The sequence below is a fragment of the Cyprinus carpio genome, chromosome A19 (genome assembly GCF_018340385.1).
Source record: "Cyprinus carpio isolate SPL01 chromosome A19, ASM1834038v1, whole genome shotgun sequence".
NCBI lineage: Eukaryota > Metazoa > Chordata > Actinopteri > Cypriniformes > Cyprinidae > Cyprinus > Cyprinus carpio.
Genome location: NC_056590.1, coordinates 11,253,910 through 11,280,935, shown reverse-complemented (window position 1 = coordinate 11,280,935; position 27,026 = coordinate 11,253,910). Strand labels below are relative to the sequence as shown.

Here is a 27,026-nt window from a genome sequence, read left to right as displayed (position 1 = left end):
GACAGGAGGATAAGAACTTAGCTTAACCTTTACACTAAAATCTGTTTGGATGATAGGAATGTTGTTCCGGGGTTAACAAGGATGTCAGTGCTTAATTCTGAATTAAGAGTTTGGATAAAGAATTGAATAAGGAGACATTTGAAGTATTGGGAGTGTGGTGAACCTCACTTTTCATTTTTCCAGAGTTTCTCGATACGGAAGATGTCCAGTTTGTCTCTGTTGATATGAGACAGGAGGCGGTATGACTGACGCACCGGCTGGCCTTCTGTTGTGCGTCTGCTGTCTCTCATGAGGTACACACAGTCACCTGCCACAAACCCCATGCAAACATAAATCAACTTAAACGGCCAATTTATGATGAATAGATACTCAAAAACAGAAATAGAAATTGTAATATTATAAATGTCTTTATTGTTTTTTGAACTATTTAATGTGTCCATGCTGAATAAAAGTATTAGTTTCTTTAAAAATAAAATACTGACCCCAAACCTTTGAACAGTAGTGCAGATTTAATTTCACAAACACACACATGCACGTACCCTGATGCAATAGTAAGTCATCACGAAGCAGGCATATATAATAGATGGATCCTGATTGGGCATAGCTGGGTTGGGGCACCATTGGGACCTCCTGTTGAAACATGATAGGAAATACATAAAAGACAAACACACACACACACACAAAAAAAGCTTCCAAACGTCTTGAATGACAGAGGAGATCTTAATCCTGGGGTGACCTTTAAAATGTTGTGATAAAAGACCATATGGCCATGCTAAACACTGTCAGAGAGGAAGAAAGAACTGTAAAGTTACACAGACTGAAAGGTCACATACCCTGTCTACTGGACGAGGGTCACACAGCTCACAGAGATAATGCTCCACATCCGCCTCCAAACGCATACAATCACAGTGCTGCCACACCTGATGAAGAAACAGAAAGATAGATTACCTAAACTTAAAATCAATACACAACTTATTACATGAACAACAAGAATAATGATAGAATAATGAATAACCATAAATATTAGAGTACATATATATTAAAAAAAAAAGCCAAAGGCACATAGTAAACTCACTAAAACGTAAACTAAACTTTCATAAAATATAGTAGTTCTTGTGGCTCAGTGGTAGAGCATTGCGTTAGCAGCGCAAAAGGTTGTGGGTTTGATTCCCAGGGAACACGTTTTTTTTAGGTAAAAAAAACGGATGCACTGTAAGTCGCTTTGGATAAAAGCGTCTGCTAAATGCATAAATGTAAAATGTAAATGTAAACTGAAAATATAAAAACAAAGGCCAAGTCAAAATATTAATGCATCCTATAATAGTATATAAATAATACTATACTAACACTGATATTAGCATATCTTGCTTAATAGAAAAAATACTGTCTGCCTGTCTTCACAAAATACCTGTAAGACTACAGATTTAAAAAGAAATGGAGCTTTTCACATTTTCTAAAGAAAATGCGAGTGTTGTTGGCCTGTGGAAAATTCGCTGCAGTAAAGCTAGGTTGTTGTAGCTGGTCGCCAGGGTGTTGCTAAGGTGTTCTGAAGAGTGTTGCTATGCAGTTAGTATGCTGTTGATGTTTTTGTTTGTCAGGGTGTTGCGAAGGTGTTCCGAATGGAATTTAAGGTGTTGCTATGCAGTTTGAGGGTATTGCTAAGGTGTTCAGAGTAGTATTTAGGGTGTTGCTATGTAGCTGAAATGCTGTTCGTTGTTGCCAGGGTGTTGCTAAGGTGCTGAATGGTATGTAGGATGTTGCAGTGCAGTTGGTATGATGTTCTAGATGGTTGCTTTTTGTGACAAAAGACTGTATTCCCAAGCCTCTTTAATATTCAGGTCCCTAGATATGCAATCTGATCACTCCTTGACAATTTTACAGTCTACCAGGTGAAAATCTTTAGTTTGGTCACAGCTCTCCTCAACAGGGAAATTAGAGATTCAAATCTGTAATCTTCCTTATGAGCACATACCATGCACTTCTCACACTGGATCATGAGCCCCTCATCCTTGTACATGCCACAGATGCAGCGAATCACATCATCGTCTTTGTCATGGCTGCCTCCTCCATCATGGTGATGGTGGGCGTGGTCTCTCTCCAGCGAATCAGAGCTGTCGGCCTCACTGGCCGTCTCGCCCACAATTTCATCAATCTGGACAGCAGCCTCATGACGCGCACCGTAGTATGCCTTCCTCAGCCGGCACACATCACGACCTACAGCAGACTTACGGCCATAATATTTCTGTTGAGGACAAGGAAATGTACAAGAGAGATTAAGGAAAGTAATACAAAACAAGCCAGAGAAGATTCTTTGAAGTGTTTTCAACATGTCTAATTTAGAAAAGTCATTTCGGACTTGTAATTATTGTTTGCAGCATTTGGTAGATGTGGGCTTGCCTATGTTATGTTGCAACACATTTATTGTTTTAAATAAAATAAATGAATGAAATAAACTAATTGTAAAAAAAAAAAAAAAAAAAAAAAAAAAAAAAAAAAATCTTTGTCTTTATTCAATACTATTTTTTATTTTTGGTTTTGCTCATTTTTATTTTGACACATTTTAATGAGTACAAAATTACAGAGTGCACCATTTTTCCAAATCAATTATTTATTTGTATTTATTACATTAACTACAATGATTTTATTAATTAGAATTATTTTCATTGTCATTACCTATAATGAAAGCAAAATGATTTACATTATAGCCTGCTATAATCATATTTGTGAGTAATGAGTGTAAGAGACACTAACCTCAGCATTGCGAAACACTTTGAGCATGTCTGCATCAAATGCCTCGACGGTTTTGTAATGACCAGTGAGGATCTGCTTCTCTATGGTACTGAGATCTAGTGGATCGGTGACCTTCTCATAGTACTGTACATTCCTGTGGACACATATGATCATAGCATAAAAAGAAAGCATTGCTGTGAGGAATGAAGACGCCACAGTGACCATAAAACACAACTTAGACTGTTCTCACTGCAGTTATTAATACATCAGAATGTTATAAGAGCCATATTTTCAGGGCTCTGACAACAAAGCCTCTGTAGACCCTTTAACTGCACCAAATATTCAAAAAGTACATATTTATATAGGAAATGACCTGTACTAAGAACATAATATTGTTCTCACCTCTTCCTCGAAGGCAGGTTAAGCAGCGGAGCAGCGAGAGTCTGACCAGATGAATCTTCAAAGAACAAGAAATTTTGCATAACTTAATCATTTAAAATGAGATTTCCATCAGAACAAATAACTAATGAGTGTCAACACTTGATAAGTTCACAAACTACAAATCCATGTCAAACTCAAATGTCTACACCATGATTATGACCTTTGCTTCTTGCTGTGCATAATGAAAATGATTATGCAGCTCTTGAAGCGACCAATACAATACAATCAACAGCAAAAAATATCAACAATACAATCAATAGCAAAAACTGCAGGTTTTTATGGATGTGAGTATGATGGTGTTTGTGTGAATGAATTAGCATCTGTTTACCCTTGTAGCTTGTGATCATGTCACAAATCTCCTTGAAGATGTGTGCCAGGCGTGCAGTGCGTGTAACTTCCATGTTCTCCTCGGCTGCTGCAAGTCTGCGTGTGCGCACAGAGCGTGACGTCTGCAGCGCTGAGAACTGAGTCAGAAATACATCTGGAAAAAAGCAGCGCAATGCTAATCATGCAACACTGACCTGAAGACTCCAAGCGGAATAGTGAGAAACTTGCGCACGTCCACACACACCTGACTTGATGTTGCCATCATCGCGGATGACTCCTCCCCAGCGGGTGTAAAGAGAAAGATCCCTGTCTCGCTCTCTCTCTCCCTCTCGCTTCAGAAGTTCCTGTTTCTCCCGCATCTTCTCCCAATTCCGCAGCAGGAAAACTCGATGTTTCAGCACGAAGTTTCTTAATTAAACAAGAAATCAGTCTTGAGTATGAGAGATTAGTCTATTATATTAGAGGTCAATTTCATATAAAGTCACACCGTTTAATTCAATGTGCCAAATGTAAACTGAAATGATGACTGTTTTTGGTACAAAAACATCCTTGACTTTTAATTAGACTTGCATAGCTTGTCAAATATGACCCTTTAAAACCAGCCGCCTAGAAAATAAAAAGTGTGTGATGGCATCCTACCTCTCTCTGTTTGACATAGGCTTCATTAAAAGGTGCTGGTAAAACTTGCTGCTGTCACTGGATTCTTCCTCCTTAAAGGTCAAACAGAAATAAAAATGGTTTTGCATTAGGAAAATGTTGTACTAGTAGCAACTGTAGCCAATAGTAGTGTATCATTATTGAATGAACTGTCATACCCGTTTCTTCAGTGAGTGTTTGGACTTGCGTTTCTCTTTCAGTCTCCCCAGCCTCCGGGCTCCGCCCCCCTTTCCAGGCAGCCCATTGATTCGCTGGCTCTTGCCGCCAATGATGCCACGGCAACCCTCTGAGCCACACTTGCAGACTTGCTGCATAGCAACAAGAGCAGAGAAACATCATTTGGCAAGCAACAGGAAAATGTTAAACATCTACTAGAAGTTCAATCATCAACAAACACAAATGAAAGACCTGATGCTTAAATGCAAAAAAAAAAAGAAGGTCAATAGAAATGTAATAATACATAATAAATAAATAAATGCTTACAAAAATAAAAAATTTTGGAATCCGAACCCTGAAATTATTAAGTGGGTATGAGAGATTGTATCAACACTGCTGATCCGGACGAATGAAGTACAAGCATCCGCTACAAAACACAGCTGCATATAAACACACTGTGCACGTGTATGTACATGCATCAGACAGGCACGTTCCAGACATGCAGGATACGGGTGATCACAACTCTTCCAACATACCTGTTCTTCCGTGTTGAAGGAGTGGAAGTTGTAGTCATATGTCAGTTCTGTTCCGCTGTTGATGTCTTTCAAAGCAAACAGACCAATACGGTAGACTCCATTCACTGACCTGAGAGAAAGACAGACTCAAGCTTAGTCAAGTTTCTAAAGCAATAATACAGATTGTCGCAGCTCTAATAATCTGATTGTACAAGCCATGTGCACAGAAATTAAAAAGCTTTTATATTATTATTTACAATAGTAATATACAATATAATTACAATATTAATATTTTTATATTTTTACAATTCAAAAGAAACGGTCATTACGTTTTTTTTAAACCAGTAATGCTGTGAAATAGTGTTTTCTTGAAATATAATTTTTGCATCAATGTATTTTAAACATTTTATGGTCACTTTTGATCAATTTACTGAATAAAACTATACATTTCTTTCCAAAGAAAAAAAATCTTACTGACCCCAAACTGTTGAACAGTAGTATAACCACGGTAGAAGTCTTGTGTGTCTTACTGCTTTAATATATTGTAGCTGCACTGCTTATGAATGTTGAACCTTGAAAGCAAATTAACTCAAGCAACATCAAGCATTCTGGGCTTGATACTGAACAACTAGGCTGAGTTGTACATTATGCAATAAGGTAGAATGAGGTCATTTTGGCACAGATGTGGGTGTGTGTGCGCTCTAACCGCTAACTACTGGGCAGCACAGCTGTGTCCCCCACCCTAAAAAACAAGCTACAGATAATCGCTCTTCTGTGACAAGACGGATGATCTTCCACCATCCAGCCTACAAGCACTGTTTTTAGTGTGTGTGTATGTGTGCATGAAAGAGAAAAACGTAGACACAGCAAGAGATGGAGGAGATTACATTTTTCTGTGGACTGTGTGTGAACACCAACACTCAACGTCACGGTACCAAGCAGATGTTGGTCACTGACCTGGATCTTGAGTTAACGATCTCCTTGCTGATATATAATCTTTTAGATTCTGACTAATTAAACTAATTTATGAAACAACAGTTTCAACAGCAGTGACCTCTTCCTCTTTAGTTTGGTCAACATGCCCACGGCTTGCTCATAATTCAGCAATTTCTAAAGGATAAAGTCATTGCTGTCTCAGTACTTGTGGTCGTCCACGTCCCCAGTGACTCATCGTTAAAATTGACCTTTCTGTTTCAGATCATCAGAAGCTGATGGAATTTTTTTACCGTACTTCTTCAGTGACTCATCAGCGGTTTTGTTTTACTCACCATTTCTGCATCTCACAGTTGGGCTCGCAGCTGTGGTTGATAAAGCGAGCCTCGTTGCCCATGTGGTAGCTGTCGATGAACATGCCGCTGTCCAGATTCAGACAGTAGTGGCCACTGTTGGAGAAGTACTGCTCCATCATGCGAGTCCTAAATACAAAACAGACTTGCTGAAAGGAATATTCTTCAAAATTTATAAAAAAAAACTGTCTGAAAGAACCAGTTCACAAAAAAGAATGCGATTTCTCATTGTCTGAGGCTATGGATTGCATGTAATAATGCTGTAAATAATGTTCATTTTCTTGCACAGACCAATCGCTTTGCTTCATAACACCACAATATATCATCAAGAGCCACAGGTATTAATTCTGTGTCCCATGATATGCTTTTTTCAATTCTCAAAGACGGGCAGCTGCTGACTTGCATTTTATGAATCACCAAGGGCCACGGTTTCAGCTAAAAATCTTCTTTACTGTTCTAATGCCAGAAAAAAGTTGGCTACATCATGGATGGCCTGAGGACGAGTAAATTAATAGCAAACTATACTTTTAATAATGCACTGTGGTTGCTACCCTCACATTCTTAGTTAGAATGTTTTAAATGCTTCTATTTTTGTGCAATTTTGTGCATAGTTTTAAATCAACACCATTAAAAAATAGTAGCATTTTTTTTTTTTTTTATTACATGTAATTTTTAAGATATTTTATTTCCTCCTAGCTGTATTAAAAATAACATATGTTCTGATGATTTGTGATTTTGTCATTGTGATTTTGCTTTGGACTTTGTGGCAGTATATATATATATATATATATATATATATATATATATATATATATATATATATATATATATATATATATATATATATATATATATGTACACACACACACACACACACATATAAAATAACCAACATTACATAAAAACTGAGAAAGAAAAAAAAACAGTTCCTTCCCAAAAAGGTTTATACATATCATCTGAGCTTCACATAATGGAATTAACCAAACTGTTGCATGTTTTAACTAATTGAAGTCTGTGTCTCGTTTTGTTTAAGGCCAAAATGTGGCTAACCTGAACCCCTGTTCGCTGACCACCTCTCCCAAATACTCGATGATGAATTGGCCGGCACGTAGGGACTGCTTGGTGCGGATCCCCCAGCCCTTCCCTTCAGCCCGGAAGCGTTCGAGGGAATGCACCCACTCATGCCTCTGGATACGCTGGTTATCACACTGATCGCCACACGGACATGTACTTGGAGAGCACTCAGCGAAGATCATCCTGAGACAGACAGAGATTAGAAACCAGTGGGATCCACTTAATGAACTACAGCTGCACTAATAGGTAAGCAAAAGAGAAGGTGTAAGCCTCTTACCTGTTTAGACAGTCATCCTGACAGCCCTTCTCTCTGTGTTCTTCAGGTGGCCTGCAGTTACAGGTAGTGGCTTCATAGCCAGAAAGAGGCTTCACATCCACATAGACATCTAAGAGGGAAAATATTAATGCATTAGTCTTAAACATCCACAAACATATGCACGCAAAACACAAAGCGTGCAAAAACGAGAGCAGGATAGTAATGAAGAAATCAAGAACTCTCAGTCCTGTCAAATCAGTATCTTTATGGAAACACAAATATGTTCTGCTCTACAAAGCTGTTGAGCTTATGGGTAGTGATGAAAACTAATGAAAATCTCCTTACTGGATCTGATCTTCTTGTAGAGAGGCACATCAGGTCTCTTGTAGAGCTACAAAAAACAAAGGTGAGTCATTTAGTAGAACGATTTTTGCTGAGAATCAGGCATTACACTGCAAAAAATCATTTTAGATAAAACTTGTTTTCAGAAATTATATCCTGAACTACATTGATTTATGTTAGCCATAATAAAGAAGCATAAACCTTTTTTAGATTTATGCTTACAACAAGGGAAAAGACATTTGCCAATGAGGAAATAAACATGAACTTAATGAAAAATATATTCTCTGAAAACTTAATAATAAAGAATAATAAAATAATAAAGATTATAAACTACATATCCTACAAGTAGATATGTATCTTGTTTTAAGGATGTTTATTGGAAACCATCACCACAATACTGATTAATAAAATGATTTTGTAGCAAAAAACATAAATGACAAATGCAGCTGTCAACTCAGGGAAAGATGTGGTTTTAAGGAGCTACCTGATCATGTTTCCAAAGCCACAGGATGTCATAAGGCAGCTGGAAATCAATGCGTTTCTGTCTCAAGTATTTCCCTGGACAAACACAGAAGACAAATTGCAGTTCTTAATTCAATCTCTTTGTCCTTTCACTTGAGGCTGCACCATTCCAATATTGAATCAACTAATCACCTCATAACTCATAAACCATAACTAATCAGCCTGATTGCCCATGGGGCCATACATAATGAACTAGTTAGGAATGACAATGAAAGCTGTATACTGGCAAGTCCACAAGCTTCCTCATTGAAATAATAGCTCTTTAAAACTGTTATGTTGAAAAATGATTCCTAAATCAAACTGCAATTAGATACAGTGCTAAATTAACTGATGCATGTCAAAATCTGCAGACTATTAGGTCACAACGGCAAGCTAAGCATAAATGGAAAAACTCACCAACATGAATGGGGGCAGGAAAAAGGCCATACTCAAGTTCACCTGGAGTGTATTCCAACTTCTCCTTCTTCAACTGTAGCAGCTGACTGCGAGGACTGATGAGGAAATGGAGAGAGGTTACGTTTATTTTCCTGGTATATGAAAGTTAGATGATAAGACTGGCTTGATGAGTGTGTTCATCCTTACTCGTCAGTCTTGTACACATCAGAGTAAAGCCCCGCCTTTTGAAACTTCTTTTTGGGTGGTCTAGCAACTCTCTTCTCCCGTTGACTGGTCACAGATGGGTTTGGGGCTTGTTCCAGGGAAGTAGGGCCTGTGCGCTCAGGGGAGGACTGGCCATCAGGTTTTCCCTCCTGTGCACTGCAAAGAAAAGCATTAATTTATTACAAGATTAAGAGTTTTGTGTCATTTAAGTCAGCATTAAATTGGGGTTGGTAAGAGCACTTTTAAAAATGTTTTTGAAAGAGGTCACTTATTTAGAACCGGTAAAATAGCTTATTTGATCAAAAATACATTAAAAACACTAATACTGGCAAATATGATTACAATTCAACATAACTTTTAAAATATTTCAAATGCACTTTACTTCTGTTCATTTTTAAAAGGGCTGAATTTTCAGCAGCCATCACTCTGGTCTTTAATGTCACATGATCCTTCAGAAATTATTCTAATATGCTGATTTGGTGCTCAATTAACTTATCAATATTGAAAACAGTTGTACTACTTAACTCTTTCCCCGCCAGTGTTTAAAAAAAAAAAAAAGTTGCCAGTCACTTGCAGAATATTTTTCTTCTATGAATATATGAACATACTACATATCAAAATAAAGATCCAAGCCTCTGCTTTTAAACAAAAGAAAACATTTTATTTAAGATTCATTTGTTCTTTTTTTAAATCACCACTTGAACATAGGTTGGTTTTGTCAAAAATACAACATTCTGAACAAAAAGCTGAGGAAGGAGTGCATTTTGAAGCAGAATACATTCAGATGTCATTTCCTTCAAAAACAAATAAAAATTAGAAATAAATGTAAAATAAATCAAATTTAGGCTCTGTAAGTTGCTTTTGAGTGGTACACAGAGTAACATTTTCCAGGATATAAGGGGACGGCACAACTTTCGCAGAAGAACGAGGTCTCCTTCCGTACGTACCCCTTAAGTACACAAACTCTGCATCCTCTGGTTGGGTGTTGCTTTTTGGCAATGGGCAGGATTGGAACAAGTTCATGAACAGCAAAACTGACATGCCGCCTGTTTCTTGGGTCAGTGTTATGTGTTGCTCTTGGGAGTGTTTTCAGCTGGAGGAACATCATTTTCTTCCCCACCACCAGCAAACTCTTGGCTGGTCCATGATTATTATAACACTCTGGATGAATGAGGAGAGTGTCACACTTAACGTGTGTTTTTCACTTTGTAAATGACAAAAGCATTGAACAAACTGATCTGAAACAGATAGGTGACAAATTTCTTCGCCCACTTGTGTGAATTCCTGACAAAAGGGTAGTACACAATGTTTTGGTCTAGTCCAACTCCATTTATTGCATTATTGTATTCCACAATGCATGCTGGTTTTTGCTTTGCAACTTTTTCTTGGTGGCTTCTCTGCCATACCTCAACACGTTGCATGTTGTTCTGATGGAATGTTGTAACCATTTTCACTGGTTGCTTGTCTCGCTACACCAAGACCATCACATTTTCGAAAATCTTGATTGACTGGTGGTTCACCTGTTTTTCCTAATTGTACCACAGACATGGGTTTTCATATCAAGCAGGCGCTCACAAAGTGGTACAGAGTTTTAAAAGTTATCCATAAACAATCTGTAGCCAAGACCTACTAGGTAATCAAGAAAAGAGACAACCGTGTCTTCCAGTGCAGCGCTTTCTCCACAATAGGGCTTCATGTAAAAACAGTATCCTGTATCGAAATCGCACAAGATGTAGGATTTTATTCCAATTTTGATGGGTTTCTGGGGATTGTACACCCTGAAAGCTAGGCGCCCACGCCACAGAAGCATCCCCTCATCTATGCAAATATTTGAGTTGGGCCAATACATTTCGCAGAATTTGGACAAGGTGATAAAAGACAGGGCCTTGCTGTATTTCACTGAAGTGAAGATGAAATCTCCATATGATTTCAAACCTGTTGCAAGGCATGACCTTGTTGAAGTAGGGGGTAGCTAACATGTCATCTGTAGACCAGTACATATTCAAGTTCAGGCTTATGAATGATACCAGTGAGAAAAAAGTGCCCCAGGAAGGTTTTCATTTCTGAAACTTTAACAGGCTTCCATGCATGGCTTCTAGCATGTTGTGAAGTATCATCCATAGCTCGAATACACTGATCTACATACAGGTATCAGTACATCAGTACATCAAAAATTAACAACTCAAAGTCTACAGGTTGTTCTGACTCAAGAGCAGCATCGCCAACAGGCCCAGGATTCTCAGTGAAGGGAAGGTTTTTTTTTAGCTGCCAGTTCATTTAATGCCACTCAGGTTCGCCAGGTTCAGCATCTTCAACTGGATGGTTCACAGTGGCCCTTGTTTGGTCACCAGCAGCACCATGTTGATGTACTTGCCGCATCTGACCTCTGCCTCACTGTGTTCTACCTGGAAATAATTATAGGAATAATTGGAATTATTTTCAATAAACAGACACAGATACACACACATATACATATAAATACACATAAAAGAGAAACAATTTGGCCATTACACATTTATGTGTGTATTTATGCGCACAGCCACACACATAAATGTATGCACATTCATACACAAATATTATAGTACATATATTTAGTATTATCCAACATTACATGCTCACATATGTATATATACACACAAATTTATCCATAAAAATACTAGTTTATATATATATATATATATATATATATATATATATATATATATATATATATATATATATATATATATATATATATATATATATATATATTTTTAGTATTATCCAACAGTGTTGTAAATGTGCACAAATAGAAACACTTTTTGGCTATTACACACTCACTCATGTATGTGTATATATATATATATATATATATATATATATATATATATATATATATATATATATATATATATATATATATATATATATATATATATATATATATATATATATATATATATGCACACACATAAATGCATGCACACTCAAACACAAACATACAAATATTATTATATATATACACATATAATAATTTAAATTATATATAATAATAATAATAATAACACGTTTTAGTATTATCCAACAGTGTGGTAAATGTGCACAAAAGACAGAACACATTCTCAGCCATCTTGTCTTGTCTTACCTGTATCCGCTCTGGCACCTGGGAACGGCGAATGAGACCTTGAGCTTGAATGCATCCACTCACTTTTTGAAGTGTCACAGACTGAATTGTCACTGTCCACTCTTAGACACACGGGTGGATTTTGTCTTCGTCCAGATTGAGAGATTAGAGATCTATCTGCAGCATGTCTGTGACTAGAACTTTCTGTGATAGCATGTGCATCTCCCTCATTGACTACTTCATCCCAATCAGATTCAGGATGATCAAATAATGAGTGATTGGACTTAGAGTCCATCAATACATTAGCGGTATTCCTCTGTGTTTTTCTATCTGATATTTTGACCTACATTTTGTTACTCCTTCCAGTTTGTGCCAATCGCTGTCTATGCTTGTTTCTTTGATCCAAAAGTCCCACACTCTTTCAGAACATGCGCAAGGGCCTTCCTTACCGTATACCACCTAAAACACGGATACCCGGAAAATTCTATTTGGTGGGGAAAGAGTTAATATTTTTTGTTTAAACCAGGATTCTTTTTTTTTATATTCTTTGATGAATAAAAAAAAAATAAGAACAGAATTTATTTGAAACCTTTTTGTAACATAAATGTCTTTCACGTATGATCAATTTAACGCATCCTTGCTGAATAAAAGTATTAATTTCTTCCAAAAAGAAAAAATATCTTACTGAAAATTTTGAACAGTTGCATATTTTGTAACACATACCTGCGAAAACAGTGCATGTCCTCCTGCGTCGACCATCCCCTTCCTCCTTCTATTCTAGCTCTCGCCATCACATCCTCCTCCTCTCTAGCAGCTGGTCGTTCTTCTTCTTCCTCCACCTCTTTCTCCTCCTCCGGTTCCTCTTCTTCATCACCTCCTTCTGTCTCCCTTTCCCAGCGTTTTCTCTTGCGTCCCTTTCTGCGCTGACTCTGTATTACAGACTCAATGACGTCAACCACGGTGTCTCCCCCCCACAGAACACTTCCTCTGTGCCTTTCAGGTAAAGGGTGGTTCTCCTGTTCAAATGTCTGTGGTGGGGGCGACGGGGGAGGCGAGGGCAGAGGGTGTTTGCGGGGACGGCCTGGACCTCGTTTTTTCACCACGTTGTTTCCTGTGCGTGCTTGCCTCTGGAGCTTCTTTGCACGGAGGATCTTGTTTACATGGTGCAGGTTATTTTTGGGAGGGGGCCGATGGGAGTGATGTGAAGGGGGGGAGTCACGGCAGCATGCAGGCTGGGAGGAGTATGTGGAGGGACTAGCCTGACGGCTGGAGGGCCGGAGAGCTGCGGTGCTTCCAGGCTGGTCAAGAGCGCAGTGAGAAAGGCAAGAGGCAGAGTGTGAGAGGGAAAGAGGAGGGTGGTGGTGATGGTGGTGCCGATGATGGGGACCCTCAGAAACCTCAGGAACAATGGACTGGCCAACTCGGTTCTGCGTGCCAGACACATTTCCTGTGATATTAAAACAAAAGCTGGGTTGAGTGGCTGAAAACATATTCACAAAAATTAAACAAATGAAAATAACAATTAACAGAAGTCGCCCCATCACCCAATGTCCCCCACGTGTCAAGAAATCAAGCAGTCAAAATTACCAAAATGCAAAAACTTATAGTCAAAAGAGACAATTATTATTAAAACAATTGCTAAAATAAAATAAAACAATATAAAAGCCAGTCTATACCAAAGGACTGTTTGCAGCAAGTATTACTGACTGGCCTTTTTGGGCACTGAGTAGCATTCTTTACGAATAACAGCAGCCTGCCACTGACTAAGCTAAATTCTCAATTTCATGGTTAGATCATCTTTCTATAAAGCACATTTATTAGCAGGTAAATAACAATGGGGAATTGTGGAGATAAACTGGATTATCCTAAAAGCCAAATTCTGATGTAGCTGAAAATAACTGTCTCACAGATTCAGCAAAAAAGCAGCTACATGTATTCATGTGCACAAGGCCTCATTAACTGTGTTCCCTCTATCCTCCATCATCCCTTTAATTAACTTACTCTCAGTCTAACTCACTTTTCAACACAGTCTAGTCTATTATGTTCTATTCATCTTATCTTTCCATCAGTCAAACCCATCCTTCCACATCTTTCTATTTCATTGTTTTCCCCCCCACTATTCTGTCGGGGTTTAATACTTATGGTTAACGCTTTGCTCAAATCACATATTAATGACTGCCTTAGCAAGCACCACTACATATGTGCATCAATTCATCAACTTCCTTCCAGTCACACCTATATTCACAGCCTTAGTCTTATTCTTGTTTTTTTTTTAATCTGTCCCATTTTCCTCCAGCACTTTTTCCTCCTCTTTTACTCTCATCAGTTTATTGCTCTCGTTGCTACAGTGAATTAATGGTGCAGTCAATGACCGTTGGATGACCTCATGTCCTGAGCTCTAATCTTGGATTACATTCTACACTTTCATCTTACTAGGGACCCTCGGTCACATTTGTGACCTCGGACCACAAAACCAGTCATAAGGGTCAATTTTTCAAAATTGAGATGTATATATCATCTGAAAGCTGCATAAATAAGCTTTCCATTGATGTATGTTTTGTTAGGATAGGGCGATATGTGGCCGAGATACAACTATTTTATAATCTGGAATCTGAGGGTGCAAAAAAAAAAAAAAAAAAATATTGAGAAATTGCCTTTAAAGTTGTCCAAATGAAGTTCTTAGCAATACATATTACTCATCAAAAATGAAGTTTTAATATAGTTACAGTGGGAAATATACAACATACCTTAATGGAACATGATCTTTACTTAATATCCAAATGATTTTTGGCATAAAAGAAAAATCAATAATTTTGACCCATACAATGTATTTTTGGCTATTGCTACAAATATACCCCAGCGACTTAAGACTGGTTTTGTGGTCCAGGGTCACATTTAGTCTATTTGGAATCCCACAGCTGCTGTAACTACCCATTAGGTAGTAGACTAGGTAGTATGTATTGTAGAACCTTTAACCACAAGCTGCAACTTCAACCAGTCTTGTATCAACGGCTTTAAACAGACTATGCAAAATGTTTTTGATGTGATGGCCTGGCCCTTATAGACATTACAGAACACTAACAGAAAGTACTTGAATCGAATCAGAAATTTGTGGGATGTACTGAGGCAAGTGTGATCCAATAAAATTTTAGCACAGAATTATGGAGGACGCCGAGGTAAAGCTATATTTGAAGAATGACTACATTTCACTGCATTAATTCTGCAACTTTCACAATGTCAATCTAAACTTGGGTCACCTCAGGAGGCTCAAGCCCAGATTTGACGACACCAACATGTAAAAAAAAAAATGCAAGGACATTCCTGACCTGAGCATAGTTGTAATATAAACCATAATCATAGCACAAAAGTATTGAAAGTGCAATATGCTTCACAACATCAGCATTTGTTTGAAAGATTTCTCACTTACCCATCTCTCTTCTCTCTGCAGATTTGGAACGATCTCTTCTCACCGTCTGATCCAACCGTGAAAGACTGGTGCTCTCTGATGTTCCACCTTTTTTGCTACGACTCCCTTTGAGGGAGGTTCGAGATAGTGCAGATGTAAACAAGTTGGTGTGGTGGCTGGTCTCTGCCTCCTCAATGGGGGAAGCAGGATCTTCTTCATCACTCTCTGAGCACTCCACTGTATTTTGCACATGTCCTTCAGAGAATGCACCAGAGCAAGAAAGGGACTGGTTTCTAGAGAGTTTGGAGTAATCAGTATCAGAACTTCCCATCCTGAACCAGGAGTCAACAGGATGATGTCCCCGGCTCACGCTGCCCAAAGACAGTCGCGAAGGCCCAAGACAAGACATAGAAGCTTCTTTTCGCTTGTACCGTTCTGCAGAAGATGAGGAGGAAGAGGAAGGGGAGTTGGCAGAAGCTGTCTGTTTGTTAGCATTGGAGTCAGCAGAGCCATCTCGCCCGAACCGGCAACGCTGCAGGGACTCTACACTACCTCGCTCCCCTCTTCCAACCCCCAACCCCTCACCTCCTCCACTTCTGCCTCCAATGTTACCTACAACTCCACCAACATCATCACCCTCCTCTTCCCCACAGCGATCACGGTGCTTGTGCCTATGCTTGTGTTTGTGATGCCAGCCAAATGACAGCTCAGACGACATTGCAGGATAGAGTACTGATGAACGACCACCACCTAGATACTCCTGCCTAAGCAGCTTATGTTTCTTCTTATGAAATTTGGAAGGGTTAAGAAGCAAGTGGGAGGGGTGATGATGATGTACATAAGAAGGGGGCGGAGGTGGAGGAAAAGAAGGAGAATGAACATGGTGGGATGGGCCAGAGTGAGGAGCCTGGTGATGGGAGTGGGGGTACAGGGCACTTGCTGGGGTATAACCACGGTAGTAGCCAAGTCCCAGTGGAGTAGAAGAGTATGGAACACCATAAGAGGGGTGATAGAAACCTCCACTGGAGAGGGGAAAGCCTAACCCAGGTACAAAAGGTACTTCTGATATAGATTCTCGGAGCTTAGGTGGTCGCCCTCTTTTCTTTTTAAGATCTGGCTTACGGACATAATGAAGTGAATCACATGGGTAGGCTGGGTGGGGTGAATAATATCCACTAAAATTGATTCTGAAGATGGTGGGCAAGAGATCTCTATGTAGATAATGATGGGGTGGTGGATTGGTTCCACCTCCAAGGCTGCTGCTGGCTCTGGCACTTCCCAAGGCAGACCCACGGCCTGGGCCTGCTGCCCCAGCACCCAGACCCAAACTGCTACCCAAACGAAGTGTTGGTGTGCGATGACCAATTCGTACATCGCTCAGCTGCACACAGATCTCATCCAAATCAGCCAAGAAGTCTGGGTCTTGTCGACGTGACCGCAGCTGCAGGTACTTCTTCTTGCGTTTTCGCTTTTGCCTTTTTAGTTTGTCATAGCTAGGGCAACCATGTCCACGACGTTTGCACTTATGCTTGTGCTTCTCTTTATGTCCAACCAAAGCAGGAGATGGGGCAGCTGGGTGTGGTCTTCTTGTATCAGGTGATGCCCTCGCTCCAAGTGGGGAGGGTGTAGGTGAGGGACGTTCCAAGAGAACTGAAGATGAGTGCCTCCTTCTACCTCTCGAAGAAAGCCCCATTCCAGCTCCCATGGCTGGACCTACGACACCAGGCATTAAGAGTCCACTTGTCATACCTTGTGAGACCCCTACACTAGCTAAGCCACTTGCACTACCAGCCTTTTCCCCTCGGTCTGAGGTGCTGTTGTTGTCTGTCCCAATGCCACTGTCACTGGGTACGGTCTCTTCGCTGTGTGATTCACTTACTGGGGAAGGTGTGGCCTCCTTCAGCTCATTAAGAGGAGCAGGAGACGTGGGCAATAGTGGCCTTGGAGGAGAAAATTTTCGATAATGGTAGTGCTGCCGGTAGTGGTGGTGGTGATGGTGGTAACCCCGGCAAGATGATTTCTTTTGAGATGGGTTTGCGGTGGATGATGAGGAGCTTGCTACAGTGCGAGCAGAGGGGGCTGAAAAAGTAGGTGGAGGAAAGGAAAATGAGTGGTGGCCCTGATGGGAATGGCTGCAGTGTGGGTGGGATGAGAAATGCACTGAGCCAGGCTCAACAAAGCTAGCATCACTAATGGGACTCTGGCCTCCACTTGACTGCGAGAGTGAAGGCGAAGGGAACACCTCAGATGGAGGCAAGTGGTGTTGCTGGTTTTGTAAGGCCTGTGACTGGTGATGATGGTGTGGGGACGAAATGTTTGGTGACAAGAAAGGTTCAGGAGGGGGTGTGGGGGCACCTGGGGAGGGATTAGCTGATGTTTTTGGCTTACGACCCCTCCTTTTACCCATATATATTGTCCCCTTTTTGCTAACGTTGATCTGGGGTCCTAATTTGCCCCCAAATGTAGCAGCAATTGATGATAGAGACCGTGGTTTTGTAGCAGCCGCAGCCCCTGGCACTCCACTGCTTCTCGAGCTTTCCTGCTCAGTTCCTGGTTTCGGCCCAAGCAGTATTTGACTGAGGAGCCTTTTCCGTTTTACTGTCTTCATCTTATTAATTTTGCCTATAATTGTCTTCATAATGAGCTGCCCATTGCCCTTATTACGAAAAGGTTTTTCACCTACTGAAGCATCCCCTGACTCAGGAGCAAGTGTTGGGGGCTGGGTTTCTTGTGGAAGGGTTGGCGGTGAGCGTTTGGGACGTCCACGCTTTCTTTGCATGGGTTTAGGTGGATTAAAGTCCACTTCAGGGTGCAAAACAGGGGGATCCTGCTCTTCTTTAGATTTGAGCATACTGGAGAAGACTTTTGAGGGTGCCAGTTTGTTTGGGGTGCGGCCACGTGCTGGTGCATCTAACCGAGGCATTTTGGTCTTGGGCCGTCCCCTCTTCTTGGGTGAAGAATCAAAATATTCTGAAGCAACAGGGGACATCCGATTACCAAAAGGAGTCTGTTCCACAGGTTGCCAAGTAGGGTATGAGGAGGAAAGCCCTGATGGCATTGGTTTCTGATGGTTAGAAGCAGCCTCATGTGAAATCTTGTGGGTGCGACTCACTGCCTTCGTCCAGCGAGGCCGTCGTCCTCGCCGCTTCTTAAGAGGCTTTGAATCCTGCTCAACTGGTGATGCAGGAGATAGAGCCCCAGTGTCGTCACATAGTTGTGGTGGGCTCCTGCTGGCACCAGAAGGGTATGAAGGTGAAATAGTGCATTTGGTGGACTCAGCAGGACTTGGTACCCCACTAACACGACTTTCCTGATTTGGACTACATTTGACTGGACTTGAGCTCTTACCCCTCTCACTTCGAGGAGCTGACAAAGAACACCTTTCTTTAGCATCTTGCTTCCCTGGCATAGCTGGAGTAGAGCCCTTACTTAAATCTCTGGGACTGTCTGTGTCTTTGTCTCGGTCACGCTCTTGGTCTTTCTCAGTAAACTCCTCTATTTGGGAGGGGCTTGCTCTAGGCCGTGAGGCTAGTGAGCCTGGCAAACATATGTGACCGCCTGTACTTCCTATTCTTTCTAAGGAGGAGGATGAAGAAGAAGATGGTGGTGGTGATGAAAGAGAAGCCGTGGAGGAAGAATGAGATGGGCAAAGCCCAAGACGAGATTGAGATTTCATTCCATTGGTGGTACTGTTGTCAGTGCTATCATTTGTGGATGTCGTCAAGCGACTACTGTTTTGAGACAGTGCAGTACTAGTGGTGGTTGTGGTTGTGCTGCTGTTGCTACTGGTGACCCCTTTTGAAAGTCCATCTGATTCCTCTTTTCTAGAGGTGCCAGAAAATTTCTCCAGAATACTGTCTTTATTTTTGGACCCATACGGGCGACCTGGGGGCCGTGAAACCGGTGGTGGTGGGGCAAGGTGCACCGCCCTGGAATAGGTGTTCCTATTGGCCATAGCCCGTTCAGGGCGTTGCAGATTAGAAATTAAGGGAGGCGAGCTACTGTGTGCTGGAGCTGGTGACACCTTTCGGGCTTTTGGCTTAGGGCACTTTGACGGCGGACATGTAGCTATGAGCTGAGCAAGCTTCTCAGTTACTGTAGGAGTACCCCAGGCAGAAATTCCCCTGTCTTGTTCCTTCTGCCCCTCAGTAAAATTGTATTGAGGAGTTTTTAAGATCCCATCTGCTTTGGGGTCCTGTTGCAATGTGGTAGCTGGGGGCATTGTCGGTGACGATGGTGTAGGAGCAGAGTTGGTTTGAGGAAGGTGGTTTTTCTTTCCAGAGGAGGTTGATTTGCTTTCCGTCATGGGGCGATGAAGATTAAGGGGTCTCTCTGTAGAAGCAACGGATTTTACAACAGCCTTTCCCTCTGACTTACAGGCAAGTTTTGGAGGCGCCTATACGCATATAAAGAAGAAAACAATTAAAATAATTGTACATATATTTAATTCAGTGTAATATAAAAAAATCATGGAACACAAAGAAATAATGATGCATTATTAACTGTGCTGGTTTTTTCCTAGTTATTACCAAAATAATCTAATTTTATGTTTGGCAACATGTGTATGCCACTACAGTTCCTCTTTATTGATTGAATTTTGGATCATTATTTGTTTTTATTGCCTCCAAATCAATAAAACAGCAGAAGGACTTTAGAGAGAGATGGGAGGAAAAAGGGAACGCGTGTGAAATACAGGAGGGGAGAGTAAAGAGAAACAGTGTTACAAGACATTATGACATAGAATTAAGGCAAAGACTCTGGAGAAAAAAAAAAAAGACTGAACAACTGAATACTCTGAATCAGACAGAAAAGCATATTTACAACAGAGAAATGTGGAAAAGAAAAAGAGTGTTTAAGTGTTTACATTATCAAAAGAGAAAAGAGTGAGAAAGAAAATGTGGCAAGGTTTGCAAAGCTTGTTTATCTGATGAAACCACATTAGCTTAGTGAAAGGAAAGTGGAGTGAGAAGGATATTTGAGTTTGTCCTGCCCTTTCAATCATGTCACTGTTGGTATCCTTGTTATGTGATTTCAGCTAGCCTCTTTCTTTATGTACAATGTCTTATTTAAGTAATGCTGCGTGAGAAGTTAAACAACCTTACCTTTTTTGCTGGAGCACTTCCATTCACAGGAGTTACTGGGCTGGTGGAAACAGGAGAAGGGAGAGAAGGTGAGGGAGATGCAGCAGCAGGAACACTTGATGATAGAGATGCTCCTCGGTTGACAGAGGGGCTTTTCTCTCCTTCTTTTCCACAACTTGGGCTAGAAGTGTGGTTGCTCCCATCACTGGCTCCGGCCCCACGATTAACACGTCCTCCGCCTCGTCCTCCACTATGCCTTACAGTGGCTCGGAAGGCTGGACGACACACATAGTTCTCCAGTATCTTAGGAGGCTTCTTCATGCGCTTGGCCTGTAGGCCTATCTTGAGCTTGACATTTCCCTCAGAGTAACTTGTTTCTTTGACCGAGAACTGTGCAGGTTGCTGCTGTTGGTCACTAGTCCCACTTTCAGCAGCACAAGTTTCACTTTGTGCCCCATCTCTTGGTTTTTCTCGTTTTTTCTTTTCCTCTTCATCGTCCTTCTTTCCTCCTACTCCCTCATTCTCACGTTCTGCTGGAGGGACACTGACAGGGAGCGGGGGCGGTGTAGAGGGCCCCCCCTGTGTCCTCTGATCCATTGGTGATTTAGGGAACAAGGGGGGCTTGAGTGGGACAGGATGTTCTCACTCGCAGGTATAGGTAGGTACTGAAGAACTGTGCAGATGTCAGGTAGGAAGAAGGAAGTGGAATGGAGGGGAAGGGGAAGGGGGAAAAGCAGAGGTTGGAAACAAATCCTTGTTGGGTTGAAGCAATGTCGTCCCTTCCCAAGTGCCCAGCCTTCTCACCTTCAAACTGAGGAGATAAAAACAAGAGAGGGGGTGTTACGACCAAAAGACAAATTAGCCACACTTCTGAGACAGCCTTAACCTTTAATTTAATTATTAACACAGAACGACTTTGCAAACATGGATCACTACCACCACAAAAACGACTTTGAATGATCCAACTAAGGACATAGAAAGGCTAGTCACTAAAATCCAAATTCTACAGGGTCTTGTGATTGTTCTGGATAGTGGATAGTTCTGAATGATACCCTATGTGACCAGACAGAAAACCGAATTCAAATAAAATTACTTTCTAAAACACAATTCAGTAATATTTGTATTTTAATTAAGTGGCTTTTGATGATTTTTTCTGCTTCAGATCGATAAACGAATATGATCACATTCACAATTTTACATGAATAATGCTTAATAAACTGACAACATATAAGATCCTGTAAACACATTTTACCAGATGAAAGTCATAAACAGTTTGACAAAAAACAGATTTTTGCCCATCTGTTTGATTGGACTCAGCACTTTAACCAGTAGATTAATTCAATGTGCCAAGGTATCTGTTTTTCATCAAAACTGGAGATAAGGATTTCTTGTGTTATGTTTTTACGAGCCGATTTCTGACAGTTTTGTTGTACTTGTAAACACTTAATGTTTCATTTCAAGAAGGCGTATCAGATACTTTTATGGTACCTTTTTTTGCAAAACATTACATCATGTGCCACAAAACGCAACAAGTCATAAGACTATGAAATAATTTAAGAATATTCATTTTTGTGTGAACCAGCCTTATAATACTCACATAACTATAAATAATTGGACAGGAGGATCAGAATCTATTATTTTTAAATGGTAATGGGAAATTCTAAGCAGTAAAGTTCACAAACAATTAACAATCCCTTTTTCCAATCCTTTGTAAGAGACTTTTTATAAACTTACTTGGATTATAAAAGACAGAGAACATAAACTTTTTTTTTTTGGAATGCACAACAAAGTACTGGGGGCTTGACAAAAGTAACCTTATGCCCCTTGCACACCACCAAAACAAAAGGCCACTGAGTAAGTTAGTACTGCGCCGAGCACAGGTGCTTTCTGAGGGTTAAGTCATTGAGAGGCGAGTCCGATCAGTGACCTCAGCATAAAGGGACCTCTGGGAGACAGAGGATCCAGTCACCTTTTCGAGCCCTTTTTATGACTGCCAGTCAGAAAAGTGCAGACTGAATGAAAGACTGGGAAAGAAAAGGAAAAAGAGAGGGAAGAGCGACAGAACTGGACAGTTTCTTTATGCCCTGCTGAGAGCCAAGGTTTAAAGATTACACAAGAATGCCTATTAAGAAGTCATTGGAACGCTACATGAACGGTTACGGCCGTTTAGCACTCGGAACGAGAAAAAGCTCCAAGAGCCATTTTACGGAGTGTTGTTTCATTAGTGGTGGTATTTTATATTGAGAAAGTAGTTTTCTGTGAAATCACCACAACTATAAACTGCGTTCCAGAACTTGGAGCCCTGCCTTCCTTCCCTCTACTCCAACTTCTCAATGTTTACTACAATTACTTACCCCATCTCACTTAAACACGCCCTTTCTCTTCCATTCGCCCTTTCCCATTTCACACACGGCCATCCAAAAATCACACCTCTCTTGTTCTTTGCCCAACCTACCCTTTCACCCCGTTCTGTCACTCTCTCCGTCCTCTCACTCATTCAGTCTCCCTCTAACACTCACTTGGAAATCTAACAGTAAAGCGGTCAAACTAGAGTCGTTGTGCTCCTGCTAATCGAAAACACATTTCCCCAGCGCTCCCTCCCTCCATCTTTTTTCCCTGGTCCGTCCCTCCCTTAGTGACAATCATTCCCCTATTTCCTCAGCACTCTGGGTCGTACTCCGCTTCTCGTTACTGTGTTATTCTCTCTTTCATCCCTCCTCTCTTTGCAGAGAAGATGCCAAAAATAAATGCTACCTTGTATAGTAAAATGGCTTAGAGAAAAGTCTTGAGGGAAAGCTGGACAAAACAATTGCAGCAAGCTGTCGTTGCAAAAATCCAACACGTTTACATTTATGTAGCCTATCTGAAGCAATGGGATTCGAACCCATACTCTTGGCTTTGCAAGCATCATACTCTACCAGTTGAGCTACAGGAACAGAATAAAGAAAACAAAGCAACCAATCAAAAATGATTTTATTTTACAGTGATCGTGTTACACATATTACACCATGCTATAATTAATTACTATTCTAACAACAATGTGAACCATTACTTTTTGTTATTTACATACATTAAGTACATGGAAACATGAACACTACACTAAAGTGTGACCAGATTCATTATCAGAAGCATCAGAAGTCAATTTATCAACAAACAAAAATGAAACTCTCAAGTTAGTGATTCTTCTGCTTCCTCCTCCATCCACGCTCCTTCAGCACCTGTCATTCACAACTCTTTAATCTATGCTTGTTTTGGCAGCATGGGTATATAATATGCTAACGCTGTGTATTTAGACAGTGTTTCTGCTGCTATGAAATTACGTGCCCGCGTTTCTTCTACGAGCAATGAAAGCCACAACCTCCAGCCAGCCAAAACACACTGCAGGACAAATTGGGAGACAGTGAGAGCTGAGTTGTAGTTTAGATTTAGTGGGCCTGAGGGTGACTAGATGGCAAGAAGAGAAACAGCAATGGCTAACTACATCTAAAAACTATTAAAAATATGGTGTAGAGGACTTACAGCAGACAATTACAGTCTCCTCTCATTTACCTCTCTTCCTTTTGGATGGAGCCTAGTTATAGTTTGTCTGTTTCTTCAAAACTAGCATTTAAGCTACAAGATCACATCATATTAAAGCTGCAATGAAACATAGCCTAGGTCCACACCCACACTAAAACTTTTTCAATTAAAAAAGAACCTTTTAAAATCCTTAACATCCATCTTAACACACTTAGAAAACACTTAAAACGCAGTTAACTGAGCTTTTTAAAAACGCTCTCCAAAGTGGATAAATTTGAAAACGCAGTTTTCACGTTGTAGTGTGGACTGTGAAAACGGAGGCTTTTGAAAACGATGATCCAAGTTTAGTCATGTGACGCATATTATACCGATAGATATCCGTGTTTATACTGGTATTGTGCACGTTATGTGCTATGCACTTTCACACTATTGCAGATGTGTTACTTTGTACACTCTTCATATCACAGTCCTGCAAAGATGAAAGCAAATTTACTCGCGATCGCGAGTTGCGTTGTAGATCAGACGTACAATCGTGAGTGTGTGCGACCTGGACGCGTCAGTGAATGGTGAGTTCTTTTCGTAAATAAAATAATCATGTCAGAAAAACTGCATGAAAACGTTTCATGTCTGTTCCATGTGTATAATCTGCAGTGAGCTTTTTTGAGCCTTTACGCATGCGCAGAAAGAGAATTTAACTTTTTCTGATGTTTCTGTGTGGATGAGACACTTTTGGAAAACGCCTGAAAACGCTAGTGTGAACGGAGAGCGTTTTAAAACAAAAACGCAGTTTTCAAATGTATCCGGATTAATGTAGACGTAGCCTAAGTTTGCAGTTTCTTTTCTTCCATATTGTGATGTACACTGAGTGATAAAATAATGGTTCATGGTTTTATCGATGGTCCACTAAGTTCTATCCATCAGTTTGTCAAACAAATGATGTCTAGACCTTTTCCTAGAAAGTTACCTTCAATTCTTTCAAGACATTTTTGTCATTACTTTTAACCAACTGATCTCAAAGTGATTTTTTTTTAGTGTAGTTCATCACATCAACCACAAACATGTTCCACTAACGTTAGACAACCAGAAAGTGTCTACATAATTTCTGTCTTTATTTAGAACAATATATTTAAATATTGAGCATATTCTCAGTCACAAAAAATAAATACAACTTAGTTTAATTTCTCAATATTTTGGTGCCACTGTAAGCCTCCCAATGATTCATTTCTCTAACATACAGCTCGCAACTCAGCATCAGATGCCATCAGAAAGAATCACAAAACGAAACTAAACCGTCAAACACAGGCTAAGCACTGAGATCTGCTATTAATCTGCACTCATATTTCAAACACAATGCGTCTTGGCTAAATCTTTTCCGACCACAAACTAAATGCCTGAAATCACGCCTATCCACTCAAACAGCACTCAGCCGGCGGGAAGCTTAGTTCTGGTTTCCTTGACAGCGGTGTCAGAGGTCAAAGGTGGCTCAAAGGCTTCAGACACCACTTTCTACACTCCTCAAAGACATCTGCTCCAATGGGAAAAATATAACCAAGCAAAGGCGCGCGCAATTTGCACGTGCAACGAACCCTATTGTGCCCGAGGTTAACTGAGGATGATCTACTCGCAGGTAACGTACTACTGAAGGTTGTTTTCTATGAAACGAACAAATATAATTCAGTGGCCAAAACGCCTCGTGAGTGAATACCGCGACAATTCCTAAATACCATTAACTTACGTACGTTACTTGGGACAACAAACAAAGCTTTTGCGCTATTTAGAGCATCAAAACACTGCATTTTCTTCACTTGTGTTTTGACAGATGTCCTAGTAAACCAATCAGCTCGTTTAAAACACCAAAGCACATTTACAGCCTAAATGCATAATTAATTAACAAGTTGCTCACCTTAATAGCGGCGGTCCAGAACGGCGTTCACATAATTTGCGATCAAAATCCTCCCTTCCTACGCAACAGCATGGTCTCTCGGATATTTATCTTGAAATCGCTGATGTGCCCAAAAAAAAAAAGGGAAAGGGGGGGAAACGGTCACATTTCAAGGAAGAACATTCCAACCAATGCATGGCATAACAAAATATTCGTCTAGTGTGTATTCCGCAAAAATGAGCTGTAACGATGTTTATGTACGTTAACGTGAGGTGCACTAGTCGCGGTTTATGATCCTAATATAGCTAGCATAGCTCGCTAGCAAAGAGCATATCTTGAGCTGAATCTTAAATTAGAACGGTGTGCCAAAAACTAGACTATATGAAACGATAATAGCAAGTTATTGGACTGAGACTGTTGCTACAACTGGATGTCAAAATACCTTGCTGCCATTGAAATTTTGAAGGATGTCTGTGAGCAAAGGTAAGTTGGCTTTGCCCAACATCGCGGCTATAACCCCGCGTACACAACAACGTCAACAGTCATTCAATTCACCTCTCTGTGTTGTTTACTACCCCCCAAACGAGTGAGCTGACACATGTAGATCGTACTACTAAACCCTGTCAGGCACGTTTGCAGGAATGGCTAACTAACCCCGCGATGCGTTCACACGACTAACGTTAGTAATGTAACGAAGCAGCCGCTGTTGGCGGGGAGCACATTAGTAAAGTGTTCCCTTCTCGCCCGGGCCGTCAATTAAAATCCAGCAACGGCGTAAAAACATCCTCGAAAGGACCAAAAGAAGCGGAATACAAAAATCTGTCGCTCTTCGGGATGAGCCCTGCACGGGTTATTAAAAACACTGACAACAAAATGGCGGCTGCTGCGTTGAATCAACAGAGGACCCGAAATGGATCTCTCCCTCAAATTCTTCGCCCTCTCCCTCGTCTTCTGCGCGGTGCTCGTTACCCGTGATTATCCGATGTGTCGCCCGAATCCCTCTCCGGATCCGCGTTAGTCGAGCTCAGACGCGTCGGAATGGGCCTCTCTCGTTAATCGGGCCTCCATGTCTGCTAAGCCCGTATCGTTTCTGTCAGTACAGCACGGGCATTCTCACAGTCAGAGCGGG

The 27,026-nt window shown here is 40.7% G+C and overlaps 1 protein-coding gene across 3 annotated transcripts in view; it reads right to left on the bottom strand.

The window, feature by feature from the left end:
* LOC109112394 (histone-lysine N-methyltransferase ASH1L-like) overlaps nucleotides 1-27,026 on the bottom strand; it is a 30,880-nt gene extending 3,854 nt beyond the window's left edge. Inside the window, exons 1-23 of one of the 3 annotated variants that reach the window (XM_042776373.1) lie at nucleotides 26,867-27,026; nucleotides 25,919-26,018; nucleotides 20,518-21,307; nucleotides 15,437-19,811; nucleotides 12,733-13,456; nucleotides 8,889-9,062; nucleotides 8,703-8,797; nucleotides 8,269-8,342; nucleotides 7,788-7,833; nucleotides 7,464-7,572; nucleotides 7,163-7,369; nucleotides 6,095-6,241; nucleotides 4,848-4,956; nucleotides 4,314-4,463; nucleotides 4,138-4,208; nucleotides 3,743-3,906; nucleotides 3,500-3,652; nucleotides 3,133-3,187; nucleotides 2,752-2,884; nucleotides 1,973-2,242; nucleotides 834-920; nucleotides 540-630; nucleotides 169-307 (exon numbers count right to left, since the gene is read on the bottom strand). In XM_042776373.1, the coding sequence (XP_042632307.1) occupies nucleotides 169-307; nucleotides 540-630; nucleotides 834-920; nucleotides 1,973-2,242; nucleotides 2,752-2,884; nucleotides 3,133-3,187; nucleotides 3,500-3,652; nucleotides 3,743-3,906; nucleotides 4,138-4,208; nucleotides 4,314-4,463; nucleotides 4,848-4,956; nucleotides 6,095-6,241; nucleotides 7,163-7,369; nucleotides 7,464-7,572; nucleotides 7,788-7,833; nucleotides 8,269-8,342; nucleotides 8,703-8,797; nucleotides 8,889-9,062; nucleotides 12,733-13,456; nucleotides 15,437-19,811; nucleotides 20,518-21,093 (7,949 nt within the window). In that variant the 5' untranslated portion in view covers nucleotides 21,094-21,307; nucleotides 25,919-26,018; nucleotides 26,867-27,026. Of the gene's footprint in view, nucleotides 1-168; nucleotides 308-539; nucleotides 631-833; nucleotides 921-1,972; nucleotides 2,243-2,751; nucleotides 2,885-3,132; nucleotides 3,188-3,499; nucleotides 3,653-3,742; nucleotides 3,907-4,137; nucleotides 4,209-4,313; nucleotides 4,464-4,847; nucleotides 4,957-6,094; nucleotides 6,242-7,162; nucleotides 7,370-7,463; nucleotides 7,573-7,787; nucleotides 7,834-8,268; nucleotides 8,343-8,702; nucleotides 8,798-8,888; nucleotides 9,063-12,732; nucleotides 13,457-15,436; nucleotides 19,812-20,517; nucleotides 21,308-25,918; nucleotides 26,019-26,339; nucleotides 26,842-26,866 lie in introns of those variants that run through there. The other 2 variants (XM_042776374.1, XM_042776375.1) reach the window with 2 other exon arrangements.